Source organism: Panonychus citri, unplaced genomic scaffold (assembly GCF_014898815.1).
Source record: "Panonychus citri isolate SS breed McGregor unplaced genomic scaffold, ASM1489881v1 Contig00068, whole genome shotgun sequence".
Classification (NCBI taxonomy): domain Eukaryota; kingdom Metazoa; phylum Arthropoda; class Arachnida; order Trombidiformes; family Tetranychidae; genus Panonychus; species Panonychus citri.
This window is the reverse complement of record NW_026515473.1, coordinates 411,457-437,970: the sequence shown is the minus strand read 5'-3', so window position 1 is coordinate 437,970 and position 26,514 is coordinate 411,457. Positions and strand designations below refer to the sequence as shown.

Sequence of the window (26,514 nt, the reverse complement as noted above, 5' to 3'; positions counted from 1 at the left end):
AAATGTCTTAATATGTAACCATTTCTCCTTAATTGTGAGTATAGTTTAATTTAATCAATCGAAACGTTCAAAGTTAAAATATCTTTTTCTCCATGATTATTCCAGTTCTTTATGGAGTGTATTGGATTATACCTACTCATGTACGCGAATTTAAATAGATGAATCAACTCAATTTTCTCAGTAAAACCGATAATAAATGAAAGTTATTGTGAATAATGAGGAAAACTGAAATAATTTTAATAAAAGACGAAAATGAATGCAAAACAAAATATCAAAAGTAAAGAGAAAAAAGAAAAGAAAAAAATTCTAAGCAAATCGTTAATAAGAATCAAATTAAATTTGAACGTGAACACAAGTTAAGGCATTTGTTTGTTTTTCTTGAAGTGATTTAAGTTATTTAAATGCAGAGAAAACTCTTTGGATTAAGTCAGAATATGACAATGAAGAGATTTGAGTTTTATATGAAATATGTGATGCATCAATTTAAGAAAACCCGTTTTTCTTTCGGTCAGTTACGGTGGTGATCTTGAGTTTAGAATAGTTTGTTATCAAATTCGACCATCAATAGATATCGAATTTTTATTTGGTTCACATCATAGACAATGAATTCATTGTAAAGTAAAGAAGTGTCTTTAACGCCGGTTGGTTTTCCAGGTCCACAAGGAACGATAACACCTTCATCGATAGTTTTAGACTTCTTTGGGTCTGGAGCCGTTTTACCGACACCCTTAACACTGTGTTTTCCTTTTGGAAGATCAGTGATGAAATCAGCTTGAGTAAGTTCCAGCCTAAAGAAAAGAAAGAAAAGAAAAAGTAAATAAATAATTCAAGACTCTAATTGTAATTGTATTGACAATCAAGTAGAAATTATTTCTATTCAATCAGAACTTACATTTCACCAAGTGCCACTTCACATAAGGCAAGTATACCAGTGTTGTTGTTACTTTGTGGATGACAATAGTTGGCACTTTTAGTGGCCATATCGGCAAAGTAAACACCCTTTCCAAACATGTAACCAGTAACTGGTGCTTCTGGTGGAGCGATTCTGAGACCTTGAGATAAGATGCTGGCGAAATTAGTAATTCGAGATCCATGCCAGAGAAGCATCTTGTTGTTGAGACCAGTGTACTTTTTGTATCTCTCCTCTTCACCATGTCGACGAACCTTAAATGCTTCCTTAATCTTCAATTTAACTGCGTGAGTTTTAGCATGAGTATTGACCAAATATTCATCAATCAGTTTGTATTCTGGTTCTTTGGTATCAAGAACAGATAAATCAGTTCCCAATTTGAGGTAATGCTGTTTAATTGGATCATCAGTAGAATCCTCACTCTTAACAGAGGTAATAAGTTCACAAGCAATTTCCATTTCCATGAGAGCGTCGAGCATTTCTCTCTTTCTTTCAACCTCTTTGCTGGTTCTAATGAGAGGAGGTTTGTCATTTTCGAAAGTGTGTGGAATAAGAGTGTAAAATCCTTCACATTGACTGACCAATTTAGCCGATGCTTTTTTGGAATCATCGTCAACCAATCGGCTGATTTCCGATAGAACATTATAAGCTGAGAGAATCTGTTTCTTGGATAATTTTCCGAGAGGCATTTTCGTCATATCCAATTCAAATTCTTTCATCTCTTTCTCCATCAATTGAACATCAAAAAGCATCATGACCAATCTTTGAAGAGCCGGAGGTAATTCTGATTTACCAATCTCCATTTTCACACCTCTATCTCCATCGACAGCATAACTAACCTCCAGAGGATAATAAAATGAAGCCTTTCGAGTCATGTTACGACGATTGCAATATTGTTGTCCTGTTTTATCAAAGAAAATCTCCTCGAACTTGAATCGAGCATCTTCCAATTTACTGAATGAATAAGTTTTGGTTCCACCGATATCAGTACCAACTCGACCCCAGGAAGTAAAGACCCAGAAGCGATTCTTTCTATTCTCATCTTTGAGCAGTTGAAGTTTGTAATATGAATTTTTGTTAGCTTGTAAATCAACCTTATTGAGAACCTCAGAGTAGATTTTATCACCTTCCTTGTAGACAATTGCGATTTCTTCGAGCTCCGATTGTGGGTCGACTACTGTACCATCCTTAATCACCATTTTCTGTCGCTCAGGGAAAGCAGCTGATTTAGATTTTGATCCGCTTCCTAAAGTTAAAAACAATCAAATGTAACCCAAATAATCAAGTCAATTAATAAAGAGAAAATCTTATTAATATTTTGGCGAAATAAATAAATTCTTATTCAAATTAATGGGCATCTGATTTTCATCTAATATTCTGGCTGCAGAATATCAAGAGATAAACAAATTGTTATTCTTAGCATGTTAGTGACCATGTATGGATTAACTCATGATACTTGGCGGTATATCATGCAAGGAATATAAAAGTACAATTGGAACAGGAGGAAAAGGAAAACAACAATTACCTGATTTAAATGATTTAACTTTACTCTTGTTGACCAGATTAACGAATCTTTTAGCAACATCTTGAGCTCCCCATTCACTTAATCCATGCTTGACAATAACCGATGGAATATCTTCAATATTTGCTTTCTTCATTTCCTCGATCACTTTCTCGTTAACCAGGATCACGTTATTCTGTTCAGATTGTTCAACCTTATCCGATCCTTTATCGATTTCTTTGTCATTGGTGATACCGAATAAAACTGTTCGATCGAAATTGGTAACAACTGAACCACCCAAATCTGTAATTGCTTTCTTGTAGTCTTTCAATGGTTTACCGAGTTTGCCAAATATGACGATCTTATGATCTTTTAACGGCTTCGATGGATCAATTTTATGTTCACTTTCATTATCATTTCCATTTGATGATGATGCCACTTTAGCTATGTCCACTGCATCGACTGGCCCTTGAACTTTACCCATAACTCGGACTCGAGGTTTATACTTGTATTTAGCCAAAAATTCGTAGATTTCTTTGTATTCAGTAGGCACTTTGAATGGTTTACGAGCTGGTTTAACAGTTTCGTAGACACACTTGACACAATCAGAAACCATTCCACTGCAAATGTAACCAGCAATACGGAAATACAGCTGACCAGTTTTACACTCAGGACATTTACTTAAGGCACCAAACGCCATTGCGTCAGCAACAACTTCTGCTTTTCGTCCTCTATCTTTTGGTGGATCATAATTATTGTGCAAAAGTAGAACATCGAGCTCATTGGCTTTCAATGTTTTCAATTGATCGATGTATTTGTACAACAGATTTGATTGTTCTTGAAGTGATTTTTCTAGTTCTTTGTCCACTTTGTCAACTTTACTTTTCTTAGGCTCACTTTGGCCTTTAGTGCCATTAGTTTCAGCTGCCACTTTTCGTTTGGTTCCACTTAATTTGGGTAACTTTTTCTTGAGTATTTGTCGATCAGAGGCCTCAAGTCCATCAAAATTAGGTAACTTATCAGCAGAATCAAAGAAACCCAACTCTTGTCGAGCGGAGACAAAACAATCAACATGGAAAAATCTTGGTAAAGCTCGACCAAGTCTCACGGCAGCATCAGATTCTTCATCAGTTTTTGAGATTCGGACTTCATTGAGTGAAATTTTAGACTCACAAAGTACACAAGCTGCTTTACCAGATTTCGAATATTCAACACCAAAATCAGATAAACAGGCGGTGGCACCCGAAGCATTGCCAATCTTGGCTTCGATTTTCTTCTGATCTTCAAACCGTAGATTAGAAAAATGAGCCATGTCACCAGTTGACTTGGGACGATTTTTCTCAAAAAAACAATCAAAATGATACCAATGTGGTGAAACTCCATCAAAAGCAGGCATTTTAACCATTCTTGCCAATCGTAATTCATCCTTAATGATTTTCCCTTTACAACTGCGGCAAGAAGCTCGAGCACTTTTAGCATATTCACACCTGTAGGGTTGATCAACTCTTAAACTGGTACTTGGTTCGTCACCCATGTTGACACAAACACACACCAAACACTAACAGATGAAACAATCAAATCAATTAAATTAACAAAATAATTCACAAAAGAAAATGAAAGAAAAAGATGAACCAAAACAAATGAAGGAAAATTCAAAAAGTAACCGGTAAGTTTTAAGACATCATGGATTCTTAGTCAGCAGGGCCTAAGAAATTTAAATCGAAGCGCAATTTTTCAAAGAATCAAAATTCATCTGAAGGAAAACGAATAGAAAAAAAACAATTAAACAGCTAATCAAGAGAAATATTATTAATCAAAATCAATTGATAGAAATAAAATTTCTAATCACTTAATTGATAATCAAGAGTAAATTGTCAGAGAAAATTAAAAACAAACAAAACTGATCAAGTGAACCAATGGATCCATTGTATTGGAAATTGTTAGTTACTCAGTTCGTTTACAAAGAAAGAATAGAAAAAAGTTAACACTAGACAAATTTTCTCACCTGAGTATTAGTTCAAGTCAAGAGTTGAATTTAATTGAAAGAGAATTGTAATGTAATTAATGTAATCAATTAAGAAAATGCTGATTAATTAATTTTTCGCATTCAATTTGCTTCCATTCAATACCATAGGTGGAGCTTTGGTTAGTTTGTTATGATTGAACCGCCATTTGGATTGTTCATTTTTCTGTGATTTTCAATTCAATTGTTTTTAATTCTTCCTCTTTAATTAATTGTTACTTTAGTTTTACTTTGAGTTAAATGATTAAACAATTTAACGTAATCAATTCTGGTTAATTGGTGTAACAATTTAAAGAGATAATTGTGATTAACTTTGATTCTTTTCCTTTGCTTTTTTCTCCTGATTGGTTGTTCTTTAGTTGCTTGGATACATTTTCTATTTCATTTTCTTTTATTTGTGATTCTCTTTTTCTTTCATTTTTGGTTTTCTTCTTCATCTATTCGCTTTTGTTTTGAATTTTTCTTGATGTAATCTTACCATTTATCTTGTTCCGTGTTCTTCTTGGACTTTTGTTTTATCATTTGGACTGTTCAAAATGTCCAATTGGACCCCAAAAGAGGGTAAAGGTGGTCATCCGCCGTTTCAACCTCGACCACCCATTTATCAGGCAACTGAATTTGATGGTAAACGATTGAGAAAAGCTATTGCCAGAAAAACAGTTGATTATAATACCTCGATTGTAAATATGCTTGAAACAAAAATCTGGACTAAAAATCATTATGATAGGAGAGCCATTCAACCTGATTATGGTTATTATCCTCAATTATTACCTCCGATGTCTTTTGTTGATAATCCGGTTAATTGTGTTACAACTAAATTTGTTCGTACATCAACTAATAAAATGAGATGTCCAATATTTTGTGTTCTTTGGACACCTGAAGGTCGACGTTTAGTAACTGGTGCCTCAAGTGGTGAATTTACCCTTTGGAATGGGTTAACATTTAATTTTGAGACAATTTTACAAGCTCATGATTCCGCTGTTCGAGCAATGGTTTGGTCTTCAAATGATATGTGGATGGTAACTGCTGATCAATCTGGTAATGTCAAATATTGGCAGAGTAACATGAACAATGTTAAAATGTTTCACGCTCATGATGATCCAATTAGAGGTGTTTCAATGAGTCCATCGGGAAATAAATTTGCAACTTGTTCAGATGATGGAACCATAAAGATATGGGACTTTTTCAATTGTATTGAAGATCGAACCCTTCGAGGACATGGATCTGATGTGAAAGCTGTCGATTGGCATCCAGAATATGATCTAATTGTTTCAGGCAGCAAAGATAGTCAACAACCAATTAAACTATGGGATTCGAGAAGTGGAACCAATTTAGCGACCATACATGCTCATAAAAGTACAGTGATGGACGTGAAATGGAACCAAAATGGAAATTGGCTTCTAACCGCTTCACGAGATCATTTGATCAAAATTTTCGATATTAGAAATGTAACAACGGAAATGCAAGTTTTCAGAGGCCATAAAAAGGAAGCTTGTTGCTTAGCTTGGCATCCAGTCCACGAATCTCTTTTCGCTAGCGGTGGATCAGATGGATCCATTTTATTCTGGCTCGTAGGGTAAGTGGTAAACTCTTTCTGCGAGTTGTAGGTCGATAAATGTATCATCTTGTTGACTATTTTTTAACACGAATTTCTTATGTCATATTTTTAGAACTGAAAAAGAAGTTGGTGGAATGGAATTAGCTCATGATTCTGTTGTATGGTCATTAAGTTGGCATCCTTTAGGTCACATCTTAGCCTCTGGATCTAATGATCACACTTGGTAAGTGTTTACATTTATCTTTGTCTCTTTCTGACAATAACAATTTACTCTTTCTCATCTCAATTTACTTTGTTTTTCGATTTCAGTAAATTTTGGACAAGAAATCGTCCTGGTGATAGAATGGGTGATAAGTATAATCTTAATATAATGAAAGGACAAGAAGAAGTCGAATATGATGAAGTTGAACCTTTTCCCTCTATACCGGGTATTACTAGAGGAGAGAATGAGGAAGATATTTTCCCGGAAGAAATGGTTGCTGGCAAATCTATCCCAGGTCTCGGTTTACCTGTTGAATCAAATAGTGAAAATAAATCAGAAGAAGGAGGTGAACAACAAAATCAAAGAAAAGTTCCATTCTCTAAACCTGTTCCAAAAGAGTTTGCTAATCAATGGTCTGATAGGAAATCTCATTCTGTGATAGCTCCATCAAATGAAATTGATAGACAATATAATCCTGATCATCATCATCCTCATCACATGAACTCAAATTCATCTCAACAACCTAATCATTTACCACCAAACCAACCTCCAAATGGACCTCCATACATCCATGGACCTCCACCAATGGGACCACCTCATCAATATCCTCCTGGTCCACCTTTACATCCAATGGATCATCCCATGGATGGACCTATGGGCTATGGTGGTCCACCTGTTCATGGTCCAATGCACGGTCCAGGACCAAGTGGACCCAATATGCCCCCTGGAGGTCCACCATCAATGCCTCCTCACATGAGACGTGATGATATGCCTCGAGGAGGTAATGATTATCATTACAATATGCATAATGAACGTTATCATCAAATGCCTCCTCCTCACTCGATGCCTCCCCATCATCCTAAAGACAAGTTTTCTCATAGAAATCAACACCCGCCATCTCATTCACCCCCACCAATGGGCAGTGGAGGTAACATGTACAACGATATGCCCGGGCCAGATTATCATAGACGTGATATGCGTTGGAGAGAAGATGATTATAATCGTGGACGTGATGAAGATTTTAGGAGGCACAACTACGAACCTCGAGGTCCTGGCTGTGAGCCACCCTGGAGACGTCCACCTCCTCCTCCTGATGAATATCATTGGAGACCAAATTATCCACAAAATGATGTCAGATGGAGACGAGATATGAGAGGCGGTGGTCCACCAAATGATCAAAGATGGGACTGGGATAGGCAAGGTGATCATCATAGACAAGCTCATCATTGAAATTGATTCTCTCACTCGCCATTTAAATAAAATGTAAAATCTAATCTAATTTAAAGATTTTCAACAAAATTTTGTCTATCGTTATTATCACATGGACTTTTATATAACTTGAGATTTTTTTTTGTTATATTTTCAGAACGGAAGAGGAAGTTGATGGAATGAAGTTAACTCATGATTCTGTTATTTGGCCATTGAGTTGGAATCAATTAGGTCACATATTAGCCTCTCGATCTAATGATCACACTTAATATGTGTTTACATTTTTCTACGACAAATGAATATACTCCTTTGTTATTCACATTAAAGATTTATTAACAGCAATTTAATCAATTCGATTTATTTCATTGATTGATTTTGAACAATTAAAATGTTGGTTCTCATACTCAGATTTTCAATGACAAATCTTTCTCTCTTAATTTGGTTATCTTATAATTAAGCAACTAGAACTTGTTATTAGTCAATTCATGACGATAAATTTACGTTTCATTTGAATTCGATGAGGATAAAATTTGATGATAATTAACTTTCGACAATTAATTAACTCAATTAATTCAATTAAACTTTCATATGAAAACATTTTCCGACTACAATTTTACTCAACAATTAGAAAATTGTAATTACTTGTGAGTGAACGTTGGACATTAATCGCGAATTCATAAACTTGAAACTTTTCTCCATGAGTGAGATCAATTATTATCTATTCAGATTCGCGTAAAGCAGTAAGTATAATCCAGCACATTCTAATCCTAACTGATTAAGAAAATGAAAAAAATTAAGATTCGCACTGATCAACGATTTATACGAATTGTATTAAACGAGCGTTCTATTAATACTTACTAATAGAGTGAAACGATTACAGATCAAAACATCGTTATTCATATAAACACCAATACCTCGACAGTACAATCGATCCAAGATTTCTAACCTCTATCATATGAAATTGAAATGTTCATGTTATTATTTTAAGATTAAAGTTCTAATCATTATATTCATTAGACTTTACCTTGAGCATGAGGTGAACATCATTACCATTGAAAGTACTAAGACTGTAAATCATTAGATGAACTCTCATTCCCTGTAATATAAACTGATACGGATGAGACAAATTATCGATAATCTATTAATCAATCAATACCTTATGAGAAATGAGAGAGCAGCAGAAATGAAAGGAAATCATGAATATTATACAGAAAGCGCTTGTTCCTCGTAATAGAAAGTTTATCCAAAAGTTGGAGAAATGGTTCTGTGAACCATAATAGATAACCAGAACAAACGAAAATGTTATACAAGAATAGAGAGCCAGAAAAACTATACGAAGTTGCATGTTAACCGAATCAATTAGATTGTTGAACTTTTGTAAATCAACGAGAAAACTTTTCTCGGACTTGCTTAATGTCAATGAAACATTAGATTTACAAATATATGATGATAACTGGGAATATGCAAGCAATACGAAAATCAAGAAATTAACAGTCAACCAAACTGCCACGAATAAAGGGAAATGTATCAAATAGTAAAATGAGAAAATTATGATAACATACAATAGTAATGTCGTCAAATCGACGGCCACGGTGACGGCGATTAGAAGGTGAGTAATGACGAAAAATATTGTGGCATTGTAACTGAAAATTGGAATGAATTTGGCTGCAGAAATGTACCAGGTTCGAAATAAAGATTCGTAGTATGGTGACAACGAAAAAAGTTTCTTTGAAGTTCTAATACACTCAATGTATTCATCGATTACATTGATAAAAGGACGATCAAAAAACTGACCAGAAAAAAGTAATAAACTTGCAATCCAATCACAAGTACACCGGCAAAGAAGCAAATAGAATTAAGAAAAGCTCGTTCATTAAATGAGGCAAAATAATCACCGAGAATCAATTGAATTGTTTGATTGTTTGTTAACCCAAGAATTAACCAACGTGAATTGTATAATAAATTAACGGCTAATATGATGGTGCTTAGGGAGCGTTCATATTTATTGGTATCCAATTTTTTAGTGATGAACTTTGATCGTACAATTAGTTCAAGTTTATCATGAGCAACAATTAAATCAGAGTCATTATAATTGCGATTAGGTTTGGTGAAAGAAAACAAATTACTCAGGTTCATGATTTTCGAGGCAGTAACTGGATATTTCTATGAGCAATTCCAACTGAAATATTAACTAGATTTCAGAATTTCATCTTAACTATTAATACTATCAATGTCTAAGTATTTGATTGTTTTACTGATTAATTGACTGCTCACAATTAAAGAGAATCGATTAGAGACTCAAATAAAATTACACTAATCTCTTGACGATTGTCAGATAGCTCGATCAATTCAGGAATTAGGTTAACTCATTTTAACTAATATGATCAGAACAATCGGCAAAAAGAAAAAGATTGAGGTAAATTGAGTAAATGGGAATAGAATACATGAAAAGTCACCATAATTCGTCGACAATTAAATTAAAACTTTAATTTTCAGTACAATAGTCAAGAGATTATTGTATAAATATTGAAACCAATGTTTCAAAAAGATTATCGATTTTTATGAGTTTTAATAAGACTGAAAATCATTTGGATCATATAGAGAGTTTTAAAACAAACTAATAAGCTAACATGAATATTCACTAAATCAATTTGATAACTGAACTTTTAAGAATCGTTGTTAATGATGGTGAACTTCAATTTGAATCTCTTTTCGCTAGCGGTGGATCGGATGGATCCATTTTATTTTGGGAAGTGGGGGTTGATAAAGAAATTGGTGGAATGGAGTCAGCTCATGATTCTGTTGTATGGTCGCTAAGTTGGCATCCTTTAGGTCATATTTTAGCCTCTGGATCTAATGATCATTCTTGTAAATTTGGACAAGAAATCGGCCTGGTGATAGGATGGTGGATAAATATAATCTCAACACAACGAAAACGCAAGAATCTGAATATTGTGAAATGGAACTTTTTGACTCCATACCGGGTATTTCTAAAGGAGGAAGTGAGGATGTTTTTCCTGGAATGGCTTTAAATAAATCGACTGTTGAGATCTTCTCATCTGCTGAATCAAAATTGGAAGAGGAAGGTGAGCAACAGCGAAAAGTTCCATTCTCCAAACCCATTCCAAAGATTTCGCTAATCAATGGTCTGAGAAGAAATGTCGACCTGTGATACTTTCATCGAGTGAGATGGATGAACAATATAATCCTGATCATCGACATCACCATCACATGGACCTAAATTAAAATTTACCACCAAACCGACCTCCATATATTCATGGTCCTCCAATGAGACCACCTTATCCATAACCTCCTGGTCCACCTCCAATGCCTCCTCATATGAGACGCGATGACATGCATAGAGGTGATAATGATTATCGTTATCATAAACATTATTCAAATGTACCTCATCATCCTGAAGACAATTGTTTGAAATTTATGATTTTCTGGATGAACACCCAAAGAAACACTGATCAAATCAAACAATATCTTTTAGTGGACATATTCTGTATTTTAAATGAATCCTCAAAAAAATAAAGAAAATTAATTATTTAATTTTACATTTTTCTTATTATTTACACAATTTATGGTTAGTTAATAATTAAGACTTTTCATTTGAGGTTCATTAAGATTAAAAGAAATCATTGTTCTTATGAGATTCAAACTTTGATTATAATAATGTGAATATAAATAAAAAAAACTAATTCGATTTAATTGGTTGAAGACAATTTTCCATATTAGAAACCGATTGTTCACAATTTAAAATTTAGATAAATAGAAGAAGATGAAAACATTTGAGTTCATTAAGAGATGAAATACCAGAGATCATTGCCCGAAAGATTCAAACTAATGATGGTTATATTAATGTGCTAATGAACATAAAGAATAACTTTGAGAATTTTCTTCCGTTGTTGATTGATTCGAGATCATTTAGCTCGATGAAGAAAAAGTCTATGGAGGTAGAAATAATCAAGGAAACGGGAGCCACGAAAAAGGTCAGAAGCGACTGTCGAGTGCTTATCCAACAGATTCGTTGTCCATACATTGGACGATATTCATTCGGTAGATTGGAGAGATCAACTGCCACCGAGATGAGGACAATCACCGCTGGAACTAACCAAGAGTAGAGTGAGTATTTAAGAAAGTGAACCATTGAATTAGACAATCGTTCGTGGGTTCGTTTGAATGATTTCCATGCATCGTAGGCCATAACATTCATCCAAGAGAACGAGGCCAAGTACCAATAGTGAATATTAATACCAGTCACTATGCAGAAAAGTGACCCACGAGTATTGGTAAAAGTACTTCCATCATGGTGAGGGGAAGCAGGTCGAGCTAAAAGGGCTGCTTAGAAAGAATTTTTTTGAGTAAAACTTATCCATTGAATTGGACAATGTAGTTCGATGCATTTAAAACTAATCTCAAACAATCCAGCCTCAAAGTAACGGAACCCTGGGAGGTATAAGTTGTTGTATGAGTTGCAGGATTGATGAAATAATTAATATCACATTCAACTGCCTAATTTTTATATTTTACAAAATTATATTAAATTTACTTTTCCATTGATCTGGGCATTAACTACTACGGACATTTGTCTCAATATATCGAGAATCAAAGGTTTTCCATGAGATTTTATATATGAACTCTTGGATATTCAAGCAAAATGGATTTTTCTTAAAAGTACATTAATTACTCAAAATAATCAAGCTACTCGTGTATCCATTCAGTTCTATTGATATACTGAACGTCTATTTAAATTCGAGTACATTAATAAATATAATCCAGCACATTCTAGAGTAAACTAATCATGAAAGTGGAAAAAAATTAAGATTTTCATCAATATTTTATCAATGATCATTGTACTTACCAATAGAGTGAAATGATTACAGAGCAGAATAGTTCCATTCAAATAAATACCAATGTTTCGATAAGACAATCGATCAAGTATTCCAAGTCTCTGTTGATTAATTAACATTGTATTAGAATGATTTATCACATAATTAAAGTTCTATTAATCGAAATTTACCTTAATCATGAGTTGGACATCATTACCATTGAAAGTACAAAGCTTGTAAATCATTAAATGAACTCGATTTCCCTGTAATATAGAAGTTGATATAAATTAGAAAATGAAAAATTATCGATAATTTAATACAAGACCTTATGAGAAATGAGAGAACAATAATAATTGAAAAACATCATGAATGAGAGACACCAAGCACTAGTTCCTCGTATTATAACATTTACCCAAAGATTAGAGAAATAGTTTTGTGAACCGTAATAAATGATCAGAACGATCAAAACTGTCACAAAAGAGTAAAGAGCCAGAAACGCTAGGCGAATCTGAATGTTAATGGAGTCAATTAGATTGTTGAACTTTTCCAAATCATTGAGAAAAGTTTTCTGAATCTTTGTGAATAAAGACGTAGCATTGAACCTACTAAGGTATGAAGATAACTGACAATATGCATAGAATACAGTAATTAAGAAATAGGTAGTTATCCAAACTGCCAAGAATAGAGGGAATTGTATCAAATAGTAAAAGATAGTAATGTGAATCAAATAGATAAGAAATATCTTAAGATCGGGAGCCACTGTAATAATAACTAGAAGATGACTGATTACGAAAAACATTAAAGCAGAATAAGCGAAAATTGGAATAAATTTAGTTCCAAAAATGTACCAATATCGAAGTTGAGATTCGTAATAAGCTGATAAAGAAAAAAGTTTCTTTGAAGTTCTAATACCGTGAACATAATCCTCGACGATATTGACGAAAGATTGATCAAAGAAATTGATCAGAAATAAGTTGTACATAGCTAATCCAATGAAGACAAAACCACCAAAGAAGGAAATACAATTAAGAAAGACTCGTTCATTGAATGATACAAAATAATCGCCGAGAATCAATTGAATTGTTTGATTATTTGTTAGTCCAAGAATTAACCAGCGACAATTAGCTATTAGATTAATGATCAATAACATGTAGCCCATGGAACGGTGATGTTTATCAGAATCGGATTTCTTAACTATAAACTTTGACTGAACAATTAGTTCAAGTTTATCAGCAGCAGCAATTAAATCAGAATAATTATATTTAGAATCAGATTTTTTAAAAGAAAATACATTTTTCTTAATCCAATAAGTTAACTTATTCATGATTAATTTCGTCATTTTATAAACTTGTATCTCAAGACTACTCTTGAAGTCTAATGAATTTGATTTGATTGTTTTTCTCATTGATTAGTCGTTCAAATCAATGCTATTTACTCATCGATATGATGAACTTTATTTTTAATCGTTTTTAATCAACTCATACAAATACAGATCGTTTATGGCTCAGTTTTCTAATTGTTTTTTTTTGTTCTTATATAAATTGATTTTATATCGATTTACTATCATTAAAATCATTCTGATTTCGTTAATGAAACCAGGGAATTGATCAAATTTCAACAATTTCGAGCTGAACTTTTCTGCTTATTGGATGTCACAAGTGAAGGAAAAATAGTCTCAACACAAGTTAACAATTTTTACCATTATAGATGTACAACTTTTCCATCAGAAATTGGAACTGTTCTTAAAGAAACCTCGAAGGTTCCTAAACTAATAATCATATCTTTAATCTATTCATATTTGCGTACATAAGTAAGTATAGCCCAGCGCATTCCAGTAAAACCTGATCAAGAATAGTGAACAATTAAAATCCCTCATGATTATTTCGATTGATTCGGTGTGATACTTACAATTAGAGTGAAACGATTAGAAACCAAGATACAATTATTAACATAAAAACCAATTTTTCGAAAAGATAATCGATCCAAGATTTCTAATTTCTATTATTTTTCAGTGGAAATTTTCACTCCGATTAGTATAATTATCTTTGAATAGAAATGCAACTTGGAATTACCTTAAGCATTAGGTGAACATCGTCTTTATCGTGAATAGAAAGACCATAAATCATCAGATGGACTCGTATTCCCTGTAAATGATCAAATCAATCATAGAATATTCCTAAATACTTAAGTCTATTGATTCATCATAATCAATCAAATTTCGAACGCTAATCAATACAAACCTTGTAAGAAATTAATGAAGCAAAACAATTGTAAAAAGCCATCAATGCGAAGAATAAAAAACTGTAGCCTCGAAGTAGAACATTCATCCAAATATTCGAGAAATAATTCTGTGAACTGTAATAAACGATGAGAACCAAGAAAATTGTTCCACAAGAATAAAGAACCAGGAAAACTAAACTAATCTGATTGTTAACTGAATCAATTAGATTGTTGAACTTTTGTAAATCAACGAGAAAATTTTTCTGAACCTTTGTAACTATCGACGAAAAGTCTAATGGATTATAAAGAGAAAACGAAGATAACTGACAATAAGTAAATAGTACGACGATGAAAAAGTGAATCATGATCCAAAATGCGCTGAATAAACTGTACTGGAGAAAATAGAACGATAAGAAAATAAACATCGATCGAATAGATAATGTCCAAAAATCGGTGGACACTGAGATTGCGATAGAAAGGTGAATTGTAGCAAAGAAAAATAAAATCCCCAGGGTAACGATTGGAAAAAATTTGATCGCTCGTATATAACAAGTTCGAAGTAACAACTCGTAATAGTTTGTTAGAGGAAAAATTTTCTTTGAAGTTCTAATACTATCGACATAGTCTTCGAGTATATCGGTGAAAGGTCGATCCATAAAATTGACCAGAATAATATTGTAAATGTTTAATCCACAGATTAAGGTTAAGCTAATGAAGACCATACAGTTGAGCAAAGCTCGTTCATTAAATGATACAAAATAATCGCCCAGAATTGATTTGACTGTTTCGTTGTTTGTTAGGCCAAGAATCAGCCAACGAAAATTAAAAATCAAACAAATCACCAATAATCTATAACAAACTTTTCGTTGATGTTTATTAGAATTTGATTTTTTAATAATAAACTTTGAACGTTCAACCGATTGTAACTTATCATGAGCGGTAATTAAATCGGTCGTAGTATAACTGTAATTATTGAAAGAGATTAATCCACACAATTTATGCTTGAAATACGAAATTTTCTTTGTTTCAATCATCGCAAAAATCGTATAATTTAATAGTTCTCACTATTGATACAGAACAATCAATGAGTTGATCTACTTGTTGACGGAAAAAAGTTTAAATTATTGAGTTTTTCTCTCTATTTTTCTAGAACTGAATCAATTTTCACTTCTCTCGATTCATTTAAAACAAATATCGATTCCTTTCCAATCAAATATTAGCTTTCCATAGAATTGATTAATTTATTTATTTCGATTATTCAAAATTCTGATTAACATGGAAACTAATCATCAAACTATTGTTAATACAATTGATCGTTTTCGATTTACACAAAGAGCAATAATTGTTATTTTTTCTTTACTCCTGCGAAATCAATCATGGAACCTTATCAAAGCAATCGATAAATTGTCTTCAATTCGAGCTTCATTGACCGATTGACCACTCGATTATACTCCATGATTATTACTCTGTTGAACTTAATCAGTAGATTATTAGTATTAAATTTATTATTAATAGTAAATTTTAATTTGCCATTTCTTTAAAATGTTCACCAACAAATTTAAATCAACTAATCCAAATGACTTTTATTCAATCATTTTCTCGTCTAACGGTAAAATATTACACTCGATTCTGGTTTATACCATCGCTCTTTTATATTTAATCCATGGATTGAACCAAATCTTTAACGATCTATTATTCGTTGATGACAAATTCATGAAGATAAAAAATATAATCTTCTGCATTACCATAGCTTTTAATATGATATTCATGCACTTCAATCGATCTCATTATCAGCACTTTCTTCAAGTTAATCAGCAAATCTTATCAATGGATAATCAACTTTCGTTAGAGGTCATTAAAGAGATGCGTTTCTACAGTCGCTTTATCAATATAAGTATCTTGACATTTGTATTGATCGGTATCTTGGCAGTAGCTATAACTGGTCCACTTATTGGCACTCATGATCCAATAAAATTATTTTACTACTCTTTTGATCTTATAATGAACTTGTTACATGTGATAAGTTGGTACTTCTTTTCACAGTTTATTATAGCGAACTGTATCAATTCTTGTGTGTCTTTTGAAATCATAAGGAATCTCCTGTTAATGGTCTTACAAAATCCCGAAACGGCTAAGCAGATTCGAGAGATTCGTCATCTACATTTACTAGCAGCTAAATCGACACTTGGATTGGACACTTTCTTATCACCTTCGATCTTAGGGTTTTACTTTTTTGTTCTTTCGGAAAGTTTCATGTGTTTTCTGGATATTATTGAGGCGAATGGCAGTCCAATCCAACTCATAACTAGTTCATTTATTTCTATTATCACCTTATGCCAATTGACTTATTATCTTGTTTCAGTTAATCGATTTGCAAGTTGTTGCTATCAAAATGTTTATTGGTTATCGTTCAAAAATTATTCTCAAGATGCTAAAATTGAGGTAAAGTTTTATTTTAATATTAACAATATTGATTGAGAAAATTTATCGGTTATTAATATCCTGTTCTGTACACTCATTAAGATTAACATATTCTTACAACGACTTAAGCCCAGTGATATCGGCCTATCACTCGGTAAAGTTTGTCTAATGACTCCGGAATTCATTTCTAACCTGGCAACTTTACTGTTATCCCTTGGATTAGCAGCTCCAGGACTGCGAAGTAAAAGTGATTACCTAATACTGTGGTTAATGGCTACAATTCAGTGCTCATGCACATCATCACCGACAACCTTTCTTTTCTGGGCTAACAATCATACCAAGAAACAGAAGATTATCCTGTTTGAGATTCAAGAATTAATATAACACAACTTAGTGTTAGTTAATAATTAAGACATTTCATTTGAGGTTCATTAAGATTAAAAGAAATCATTGTTCTTATGAGATTCAAACTTTGATTATAATAATGTGGCTGCTGATGTTTGTGGTAAAAGTGAAATACTTCCGGTTGTCCGACTTGTTGAGTTTCGAGAGACAACTTCATGTCCATGGAGGTAGAAACCGATCTGTTCGCGAAACGCTGTAAAAACTTCCGGCTTACAGATAAAGTAGAAGAAGATGAAAACACCCTGTAGTCCATTCAAGAGGATGAATAGATACCAGAGACTATTGAAACCCGAAAATGCTGCGAAAAACCAAAAGATCCAAGTTAGTCCCATTAATGTCGCCAATCGAACATAAAGTGAATAACTTTGAGAATTTTCTTGACTCGATTTCGAATTGATTACGATTCGAGTTGATCGTTTAGCTCGATGAAGAAAATAAGTTGTCAAGGAGAAAAAGATTAAATTGACAATAATAATCAAGGAAACGGGAGCCACGAAAAAGGTCAGAAGCGACTGTCGAGTGCTTATCCAACTGATTCGTTGTCCATACATTGAACGCTATTCATTCGGTAGATTGGAGAGATCAACTGCCACCGAGATGAGGACAATCACTGTTGGAACTAACCACGAGTAGAGTGAGTATTTAAGAAAGTGAACCATTGAATTAGATAATCGTTCGTGGGTTCGTTTGAATGATTTCCATGCATCGTAGGCCATTACGTTCATCCAAGAAAACGAGGCCAAGTACCAATAGTGAATATTAATACCAGTCACTATGCAGAAAAGTGACCCACGAGTATTGGTGAAAGTACTTCCATCATGGTGAGGGGAAGCAGGTCGAGCTAAATACCCAAAGATTAACGCGACATTATTGGCAAGCTGCCGATAAGCTCATTACCATTCGAGCACGAAGGTTTCGTAGCTTTGGTACTAAACTGGTCACAAAAAGGTAACCACAAAGTCCAAGTATTGATAAAATTGAAGTGACAATTGATAAAATTCCTTGTATATAATTAGAGTACATCGGTGCTGAATAATAAAGTCGCTTTTCATCGTAACAGGTCAATATTCCGTTGATCTTAGTGCCAGTAGATGAATCGATTTTATTGAACACTTGATATGAGTTACGATCATCATTGTATTACTTACCAATAGAGTGAAATGATTACAGAGCAAAATAGTTCCATTCAAATAAATACCAATGTTTCGATAAGACAATCGATCAAGTATTCCAAGTCTCTGTTGATTAATTAACATTGTATTAGAATGATTTATCACATAATTAAAGTTCTATTAATCGAAATTTACCTTAATCATGAGTTGGACATCATTACCATTGAAAGTACAAAGATTGTAAATCATTAAATGAACTCGATTTCCCTGTAATATAGAAGTTGATATAAATTAGAAAATGAAAAATTATCGATAATTTAATACAAGACCTTATGAGAAATGAGAGAACAATAATAATTGAAAAACATCATGAATGAGAGACACCAAGCACTAGTTCCTCGTATTATAACATTTACCCAAAGATTAGAGAAATAGTTTTGTGAACCGTAATAAATGATCAGAACGATCAAAACTGTCACAAAAGAGTAAAGAGCCAGAAACGCTAGGCGAATCTGAATGTTAATGGAGTCAATTAGATTGTTGAACTTTTCCAAATCATTGAGAAAAGTTTTCTGAATCTTTGTGAATAAAGACGTAGCATTGAACCTACTAAGGTATGAAGATAACTGACAATATGCATAGAATACAGTAATTAAGAAATAAGTAGTTATCCAAACTGCCGAGAATAGAGGGAATTGTATCAAATAGTAAAAGACAGTAATGTGAAACAAATAGATAAGAAATATCTTAAGATCGGGAGCCACTGTAATAATAACTAGAAGATGACTGATTACGAAAAACATTAAAGCAGAATAAGCGAAAATTGGAATAAATTTAGTTCCAAAAATGTACCAATATCGAAGTTGAGATTCGTAATAAGCTGATAAAGAAAAAAGTTTCTTTGAAGTTCTAATACCGTGAACATAATCCTCGACGATATTGACGAAAGATTGATCAAAGAAATTGATCAGAAATAAGTTGTACATAGCTAATCCAATGAAGACAAAACCACCAAAGAAGGAAATACAATTAAGAAAGACTCGTTCATTGAATGATACAAAATAATCGCCGAGAATCAATTGAATTGTTTGATTGTTTGTTAGTCCAAGAATTAACCAGCGACAATTAGCTATTAGATTAATGATCAATAACATGTAGCCCATGGAACAGTGATGTTTATCAGAATCAGATTTTCTAACTATAAACTTTGACTGAACAATTAGTTCAAGTTTATCAGCAGCAGCAATTAAATCAGAATAATTATATTTAGAATCAGTTTTGTTAAAAGAAAATACATTTTTCTTAATCCAATAAGTTAACTTTTTCATGATTAATTTCGTCATTTTATAAACTTGTATCTCAAGACTACTCTCGAAGTCCTATCAATTTGATTTAATTGTATTTCTCATTGATTAGTCGTACGAATCAATGCTATTTACTTATCGATATAATGAACTGCATTTTCAATCAACTCATACAAATACTGATCGTTTATGTCTCAGTTTTCTAATTTATTTTATATTTTTTGTTCTGATATAAATTGATTTTCATATCGATTTACTATCATTAAAATGATTCTGATTCCGTTCATGAAACCAGGGAATTGATCAACTTTCACAATTTCGAGCTAAATCTAATCAAAGTTATTAATTGCTTAATGAATGTCATAAGTATACTCTCAATAAAAGTTAACAATTTTTACCATTATAAATACAACTAACGAGTTCTAAGAAACAATTATTTGTTGAGGATACATTTTCTATGAAGTTCCAATACTATCTACATAGTCCTCGAGTATATCGGTGAAAGGTCAGCATTGGACTATATGTACTGTATTGGACTGGCACTCGGTAAAGTCTCTTTAAGGATACCAGAATTCATTTCTCATCTGATAACTTTAGTTTCATCTCTTGAATTTGCAGCACCAGGATTGAGACATCCAGAATAATAAAAGTGTATACACTTGATAGAGAAATATATTTCTCTATCAAATATTTTAACGAATAAAAAATTATAAAGAGTAATCATTAATCATAAGAAACAATCAACTTTTAATCTTTCCTTGATCATAAAGTCATTGAAAACAAAGTAAAATGAAAAGAGAGAGAGAAACAGAGAGAGAGATACATTTTTATCATTTGTAAGGAGGAAAACTTTCGAAATCATCAAATAATTTTCTTGCTCCTTCATCAATAAATCTCAATAATTTGGGTTTCGATTCGTCCGGTGCGTACGAAATTATGCCACGGAACAGTGCCGAAATGGACTCTCTGTCCTCATATGGAACTTTAACCTTTTGGTAATCAAAACCAAAGACTGAGCCTTCGAAATCAGCTTCATCTTCGAGTTGGTTTTTATCCGTTTCATGTGATGATCGATTTGCTAAACATGATGTTGATTGTTCGTTCGAACCACTCGAATTTACCTTTGAACTACTATTGGATGTTGAAGATTCACTATGAGGTTCTTGATTCATATCTCTCTGGCTTGAATTTGTAGGTATATGAATATCAGCGCTGTTGTTGTCACTTGTAGTGTCGGTTTCAACTGTGGAAATTGAAGAGACCATTACTTTTTGAAAATAAACAGTTAAAAGAAAGGTAAACAGTAAAGTGTTTTCACTACAAGCAAAGTCTCAACTTTTCATTCCAAAAAAAGGAACAAAAAATGGTGTCGCCAAGTTACGCTTTGATTATCGAATCAGATCAGCTACCAAGCAGATAAGATTATGTCTGTTACCTGATTATTATCTTATCACGTTTGACGTTCATGGTAATTTAAATTTTTAGAGCGAAATCGGTCGGTTTCGGTTTAGTACCTATGATGATGATAAACTTTCCGTGGTCCACGGAAAGTAGTTTCATGATTTTGAATTGAAAGAAACACTAAGACAATTAAGATTACCCATTAATGACTTGAGGTTGTTTTTTGTGGTCTACGGAAACTTTTTACACTTTTTGTGAGATATTAACCCTCAAAGATCAAATGCCCCTCTCTCATTTCGGTAAAACTGTTGTCCAAATGGAAAAGTGCTCAATCAATGATTTGGCCTATATTAAGATAGGTTCAAAAATAAGTTTCAGATCATTTTTGACACTTGGGACTAATCGTGTTCCAAACATTTAAAGACAACGGACCTGTGGCCGGAGAACTTTGAATATTTTTTTTATCGAAACAATTATCATTTTCTGAAATTGCAATCAATTAATTGTTTCAATGAATCAATGAGAAAGTTAATCAAATCATTAGTTTAATCTTGAGAAAGACAAAAAGTGACAATCAAATGACTATGTTGAAAATTTCATTCTTATTTTGACTCTCTCTCTCTCTCTCTCTCTCTCTCTCTCTCTCTCTCTCTCTCTTTCATTTTCCTTTCTATGTATTATAATATATTGTGCAGAGCACAATTTGTAACATTTACACTGTAAAATAAATTATCGAGTCTCTTGTAATCAATCAATTGAAGTTCTCTAACTTGACCAATTGACCATTTGATGATATTTATTATTATTGCTTTATGTATTGAATGGAACGCATCGAGAAGCACTTTAAGTACAAATTAGTAGTGTATTAATAGATTACCCTTTTACATTACATTTGTGATAATGTTAACCAATTTGCTTAAATCAACTAATCCAAATGACTTTTATTCAATCATTTTCTCATCTAACGGTAAAATATTACATTCGATTCTGGTTTATACCATCGCTTTATTTTATTTGATCAATAGTTTTAAGCACATTGTTGACATCAAAGATCCATTTATCAATCAAGATAAATTCTTGCAGATGAAAAATATACTCTTTTGTTTAGCCATGTTCTTCAATATGATATTCATGCACTTCAATCGATCTCAATATCAGCACTTTCTTCAAGTTAATCAGCAAATCTTATCAATGGATAATCAACTTTCGTTAGAGGTCATTAAAGAGATGAGTTTCTACAGTCACTTCATCAATATAAGTATCTTACTATTTGAATTGGTCGGTGTCTTAACATTGACTATAACTGGGCCGAATTTTGATATTTATGATCCAGTTGGATTATTTGTCGATCTATTTGAGTTTCTATTGAGCATTTTCGGAGTTATAAGTTGGTTTACACTTACACAATTTATAATATCGAACTGTATCAATTCTTGTGTGTCTTTTGAAATCATAAGGAATCTCCTGTTAATGGTCTTACAAAATCCCGAAACGGCCAAGCAGATTCGAGAGATTCGTCATCTACATTTACTAGCAGCTAAATCGACACTTGGATTGGACACTTTCTTATCACCTTCGATCTTAGGGTTTTATTGTTTCATTCTTTTGGAAAACTTCATGGTTTTTCAGGATATTCTACAAATAAATGGAAATCCTTTTCAAATAGCCATAAGAGCGTTTATGTCAATTGTTACTTTAGTCCAAATAACTTATTATCTTGTTTCCGTTAATCGACATGCAAGTTATTGCTATCAAAATGTTTATTGGTTATCGTTCAAAAATTATTCTAAAGAAGCAAAAATCGAGGTAAGATTTTTTTTAATATTAACAATATGATTGCGAAAATGCATCAGTAATTAATACTTTGTTCATTTGTTCATTAAGATTAACATATTCCTACAACAACTTGGTCCAAGCGATATTGGCCTCTCACTCGGTAAAGTTTGTCTAATTACACCGGAATTCATTTCTAATCTGGCAACATTGATGTTATCCCTTGGATTAGCAGCACCAGGATTAAACCGATCATGATTTAAATATTAATATATTAATATGGAAGATACTAATTTGGTTTTACTCACAATTAGTCAAAAGAGATGAACTCATAAGATAACAATTGAGCCCTGTTATTAATAATTAAACAATAGTTCAATATATTCATACGATTCTCAATCATTTTTTCAATTTCGCTAATAATAGTAATATTGTTATTTTTTATTGTAAAATCAATTATCGAGTCTCATATAATCAATCAATTGAATGCTTTTGAATTGACCGATTGACCATTCGAAAATTACATTGGAAATCGATCAACAAACACAAGAGTTTATCTCGAAAGGTTCAAACTCGAACTATCAATTTAATCAATATTCATCCTCTCCTCGGACGGAACTTAGTTTACTTTTCGATCAGGTCAAATCTTCTAATATATAAACTTTTTGATTTAAGTTAAAGATTTTGTGACTCGAAAATCAGCTGAACATTGAGAGAGACAAAAAAAGGGACAATCAGTTGATTGAATTGAAAATTTTATTCATCTGAATTTGAGAAAATTGTTTATATAAAAATTTGATTCATTTTTTAAATTTACACATGAAAAAAAGTTAACACTAGACAATTTTTCTCACCTGAGTATTAATTCAAGTCAAGAGTTGAATTTAATTGAAAGAGAATTGTAATGTAATTAATGTAATCAATTAAGAAAATGCTGATTAATTAATTTTTCGCATTCAATTTGCTTCCATTCAATACCATAGGTGGAGCTTTGGTTAGTTTGTTATGATTGAACCGCCATTTGGATTGTTCATTTTTCTGATTTTCAATTCAATTGTTTTTAATTCTTCCTCTTTAATTAATTGTTACTTTAGTTTTACTTTGAGTTAAATGATTAAACAATTTAACGTAATCAATTCTGGTTAATTGGTGTAACAATTTAAAGAGATAATTGTGATTAACTTTGATTCTTTTCCTTTGCTTTTTTCTCCTGATTGGTTGTTCTCCAGTTGCTTGGATACATTTTCTATTTCATTTTCTTTTATTTGTGATTCTCTTTTTCTTTCATTTTTTGTTTCTTCTCCTTCTATTGTCGCTTTTGTTTTGAATTTTTCTTGATGTAATCTTACCATTTATCTTGTTCCGTGTTCTTCTTGGACTTTTGTTTTATCATTTGGACTGTTCAAAATGTCCAATTGGACCCCAAAAGAGGGTAAAGGTGGTCATCCGCCGTTTCAACCTCGACCACCCATTTATCAGGCAACTGAATTTGATGGTAAACGATTGAGAAAAGCTATTGCCAGAAAAACAGTTGATTATAATACCTCGATTGTAAATATGCTTGAAACAAAAATCTGGACTAAAAATCATTATGATAGGAGAGCCATTCAACCTGATTATGGTTATTATCCTCAATTATTACCTCCGATGTCTTTTGTTGATAATCCGGTTAATTGTGTTACAACTAAATTTGTTCGTACATCAACTAATAAAATGAGATGTCCAATATTTTGTGTTCTTTGGACACCTGAAGGTCGACGTTTAGTAACTGGTGCCTCAAGTGGTGAATTTACCCTTTGGAATGGGTTAACATTTAATTTCGAGACAATTTTACAAGCTCATGATTCCGCTGTTCGAGCAATGGTTTGGTCTTCAAATGATATGTGGATGGTAACTGCTGATCAATCTGGTAATGTCAAATATTGGCAGAGTAACATGAACAATGTTAAAATGTTTCACGCTCATGATGATCCAATTAGAGGTGTTTCAATGAGTCCATCGGGAAATAAATTTGCAACTTGTTCAGATGATGGAACCATAAAAATATGGGACTTTTTCAATTGTATTGAAGATCGAACCCTTCGAGGACATGGATCTGATGTGAAAGCTGTCGATTGGAATACAGAATATGATCTAATTGTTTCAGGCAGCAAAGATAGTCAACAACCAATTAAACTATGGGATTCGAGAAGTGGAACCAATTTAGCGACCATACATGCTCATAAAAGTACAGTGATGGACGTGAAATGGAACCAAAATGGAAATTGGCTTCTAACCGCTTCACGAGATCATTTGATCAAAATTTTCGATATTAGAAATGTAACAACGGAAATGCAAGTTTTCAGAGGCCATAAAAAAGAGGCTTGTTGTTTAGCTTGGCATCCAGTCCACGAATCTCTTTTCGCTAGCGGTGGATCGGATGGCTCCATTTTATTTTGGGAAGTGGGGGTTGAAACAGAAATTGGTGGAATGGAGTCAGCTCATGACTCTGTTGTATGGTCGCTAAGTTGGCACCCTTTAGGCTATATTTTAGCTTCTGGATCTAATGATCATTCGTGTAAATTTTGGACAAGAAATCGGCCTGGTGATAGGATGGTGGATAAATATAACCTTAATGAAACAAAACACAAGAATCTGAATATTGTGAAATGGAAATTTTTGACTCAATACCGGGTATTTCTAAAGGAGGAAGTGAGGATATTTTCCCTGGATTGGCTGCAAATAAATCACCTGTTGAGATCTTCTCATCTGCTGAATCAAAATTGGCAGAGGAAGGTGAGCAACAGCGAAAAGTTCCATTCTCCAAACCCATTCCAAAAGATTTCGCTAATCAATGGTCTGAGAAGAAATGTCAACCTGTGATACTTTCATCGAGTGAGATGGATGAACAATATAGTCCTGATCATCACCATCACCATCAAATAAACCTAAATTCATGCAATTTACCACCAAACCGACCTCCATACATGCATGGTCCTCCGGTGAGGCCACATCAATATCCTCCTGGTCCACCTCCAATGCCTCCTCATATGAGACGTGATGATATTCATAGAGGAGATAATGATTATCGTTATCATATGCATAATGAAAATTATCAAATGCCTCCTCATATGAGACGTGATGACATGCATAGAAGAGATAATGAATTTCATTACAATACTCATAGTGAATATTATCCTCAAATTCCCCCCCATCATCCTGAAGACAATTCATTTGGAAATTTTCATGGTTTTCCTGTACATTTGGCACACAAAAAGAAACACTTTTCAAATCGCAAATAAAGATTTTTTCTTTACTTTATTGGACATATTTCTGTATTTTAACATCTTTGAATTTGACAAAAAATAAATAAAATTAATTCTATTCAATTGGTTGAAAACAATTTTCTTATTATTAACACAATTTATGATTAGTTAATTAAACATTGAACATCAATCAACAAACGCAATTCAAGAGTTATCTCGAAAGGTTCAAACTCGAACTATCAATTTAATCAATATTCGTCCTTTCTCGGAACGGAACTTAGTTTACTTTTCGATCAGGTCAAATCTTTCAATTAATAAACTTTTTAATTAAACTAAAGTTAAACTTTTTGTGACTCGAAAATCAGCTGAACATTGAGAGAGACAAAAAAAGGGAA

The 26,514-nt window shown here is 32.8% G+C and overlaps 4 protein-coding genes and 1 pseudogene across 6 annotated transcripts; 3 read left to right on the top strand and 2 right to left on the bottom strand.

Moving 5' to 3' along the window:
• Positions 1–213: 213 nt before the first annotated feature.
• On the bottom strand, positions 214–23,818 carry LOC128386320 (poly [ADP-ribose] polymerase 1-like). 2 transcript variants are annotated; one of them, XM_053345340.1, is made up of 4 exons: positions 23,729–23,818; positions 2,436–4,164; positions 893–2,156; positions 214–788 (listed from the first exon to the last, which is right to left on the bottom strand). In XM_053345340.1, exons 2-4 carry the CDS (start codon positions 3,943–3,945, stop codon positions 533–535), a joined length of 3,030 nt encoding a protein of 1,009 aa, XP_053201315.1. In that variant the 5' UTR covers positions 3,946–4,164; positions 23,729–23,818; the 3' UTR covers positions 214–532. The 2 variants fall into 2 exon arrangements, with proteins under 2 accessions (XP_053201315.1, XP_053201316.1); XM_053345341.1 differs by lacking the exon at positions 23,729–23,818 and adding an exon at positions 4,417–4,557.
• LOC128386324 (pre-mRNA 3' end processing protein WDR33-like) lies at positions 4,775–7,750 on the top strand. 2 transcript variants are annotated; one of them, XM_053345345.1, is made up of 4 exons: positions 4,775–6,010; positions 6,105–6,215; positions 6,302–7,457; positions 7,561–7,750. In XM_053345345.1, exons 1-3 carry the CDS (start codon positions 4,971–4,973, stop codon positions 7,422–7,424), a joined length of 2,274 nt encoding a protein of 757 aa, XP_053201320.1. In that variant the 5' UTR covers positions 4,775–4,970; the 3' UTR covers positions 7,425–7,457; positions 7,561–7,750. The 2 variants fall into 2 exon arrangements, with proteins under 2 accessions (XP_053201320.1, XP_053201319.1); XM_053345344.1 differs by having other exon boundaries at positions 6,302–7,750.
• On the bottom strand, positions 17,286–19,382 carry LOC128386262 (probable G-protein coupled receptor Mth-like 1). The gene is given in 4 exon segments (XM_053345268.1): positions 17,286–18,162; positions 18,433–18,522; positions 18,592–18,663; positions 19,191–19,382. Coding segments are annotated over 4 exon segments (1,161 nt in total). The 3' UTR covers positions 17,286–17,355.
• LOC128386329 (uncharacterized) lies at positions 22,443–23,242 on the top strand. The gene is made up of 2 exons (XM_053345350.1): positions 22,443–22,907; positions 22,986–23,242. The coding sequence occupies exons 1-2, from the start codon at positions 22,572–22,574 to the stop codon at positions 23,130–23,132; spliced, it is 483 nt and encodes a 160-aa protein (XP_053201325.1). The 5' UTR covers positions 22,443–22,571; the 3' UTR covers positions 23,133–23,242.
• Positions 23,819–23,928: 110 nt separating the features above from the next.
• Positions 23,929–26,244, top strand: LOC128386325 (pre-mRNA 3' end processing protein WDR33-like; annotated as a pseudogene).
• The last annotated feature ends 270 nt before the right edge of the window (positions 26,245–26,514 follow it).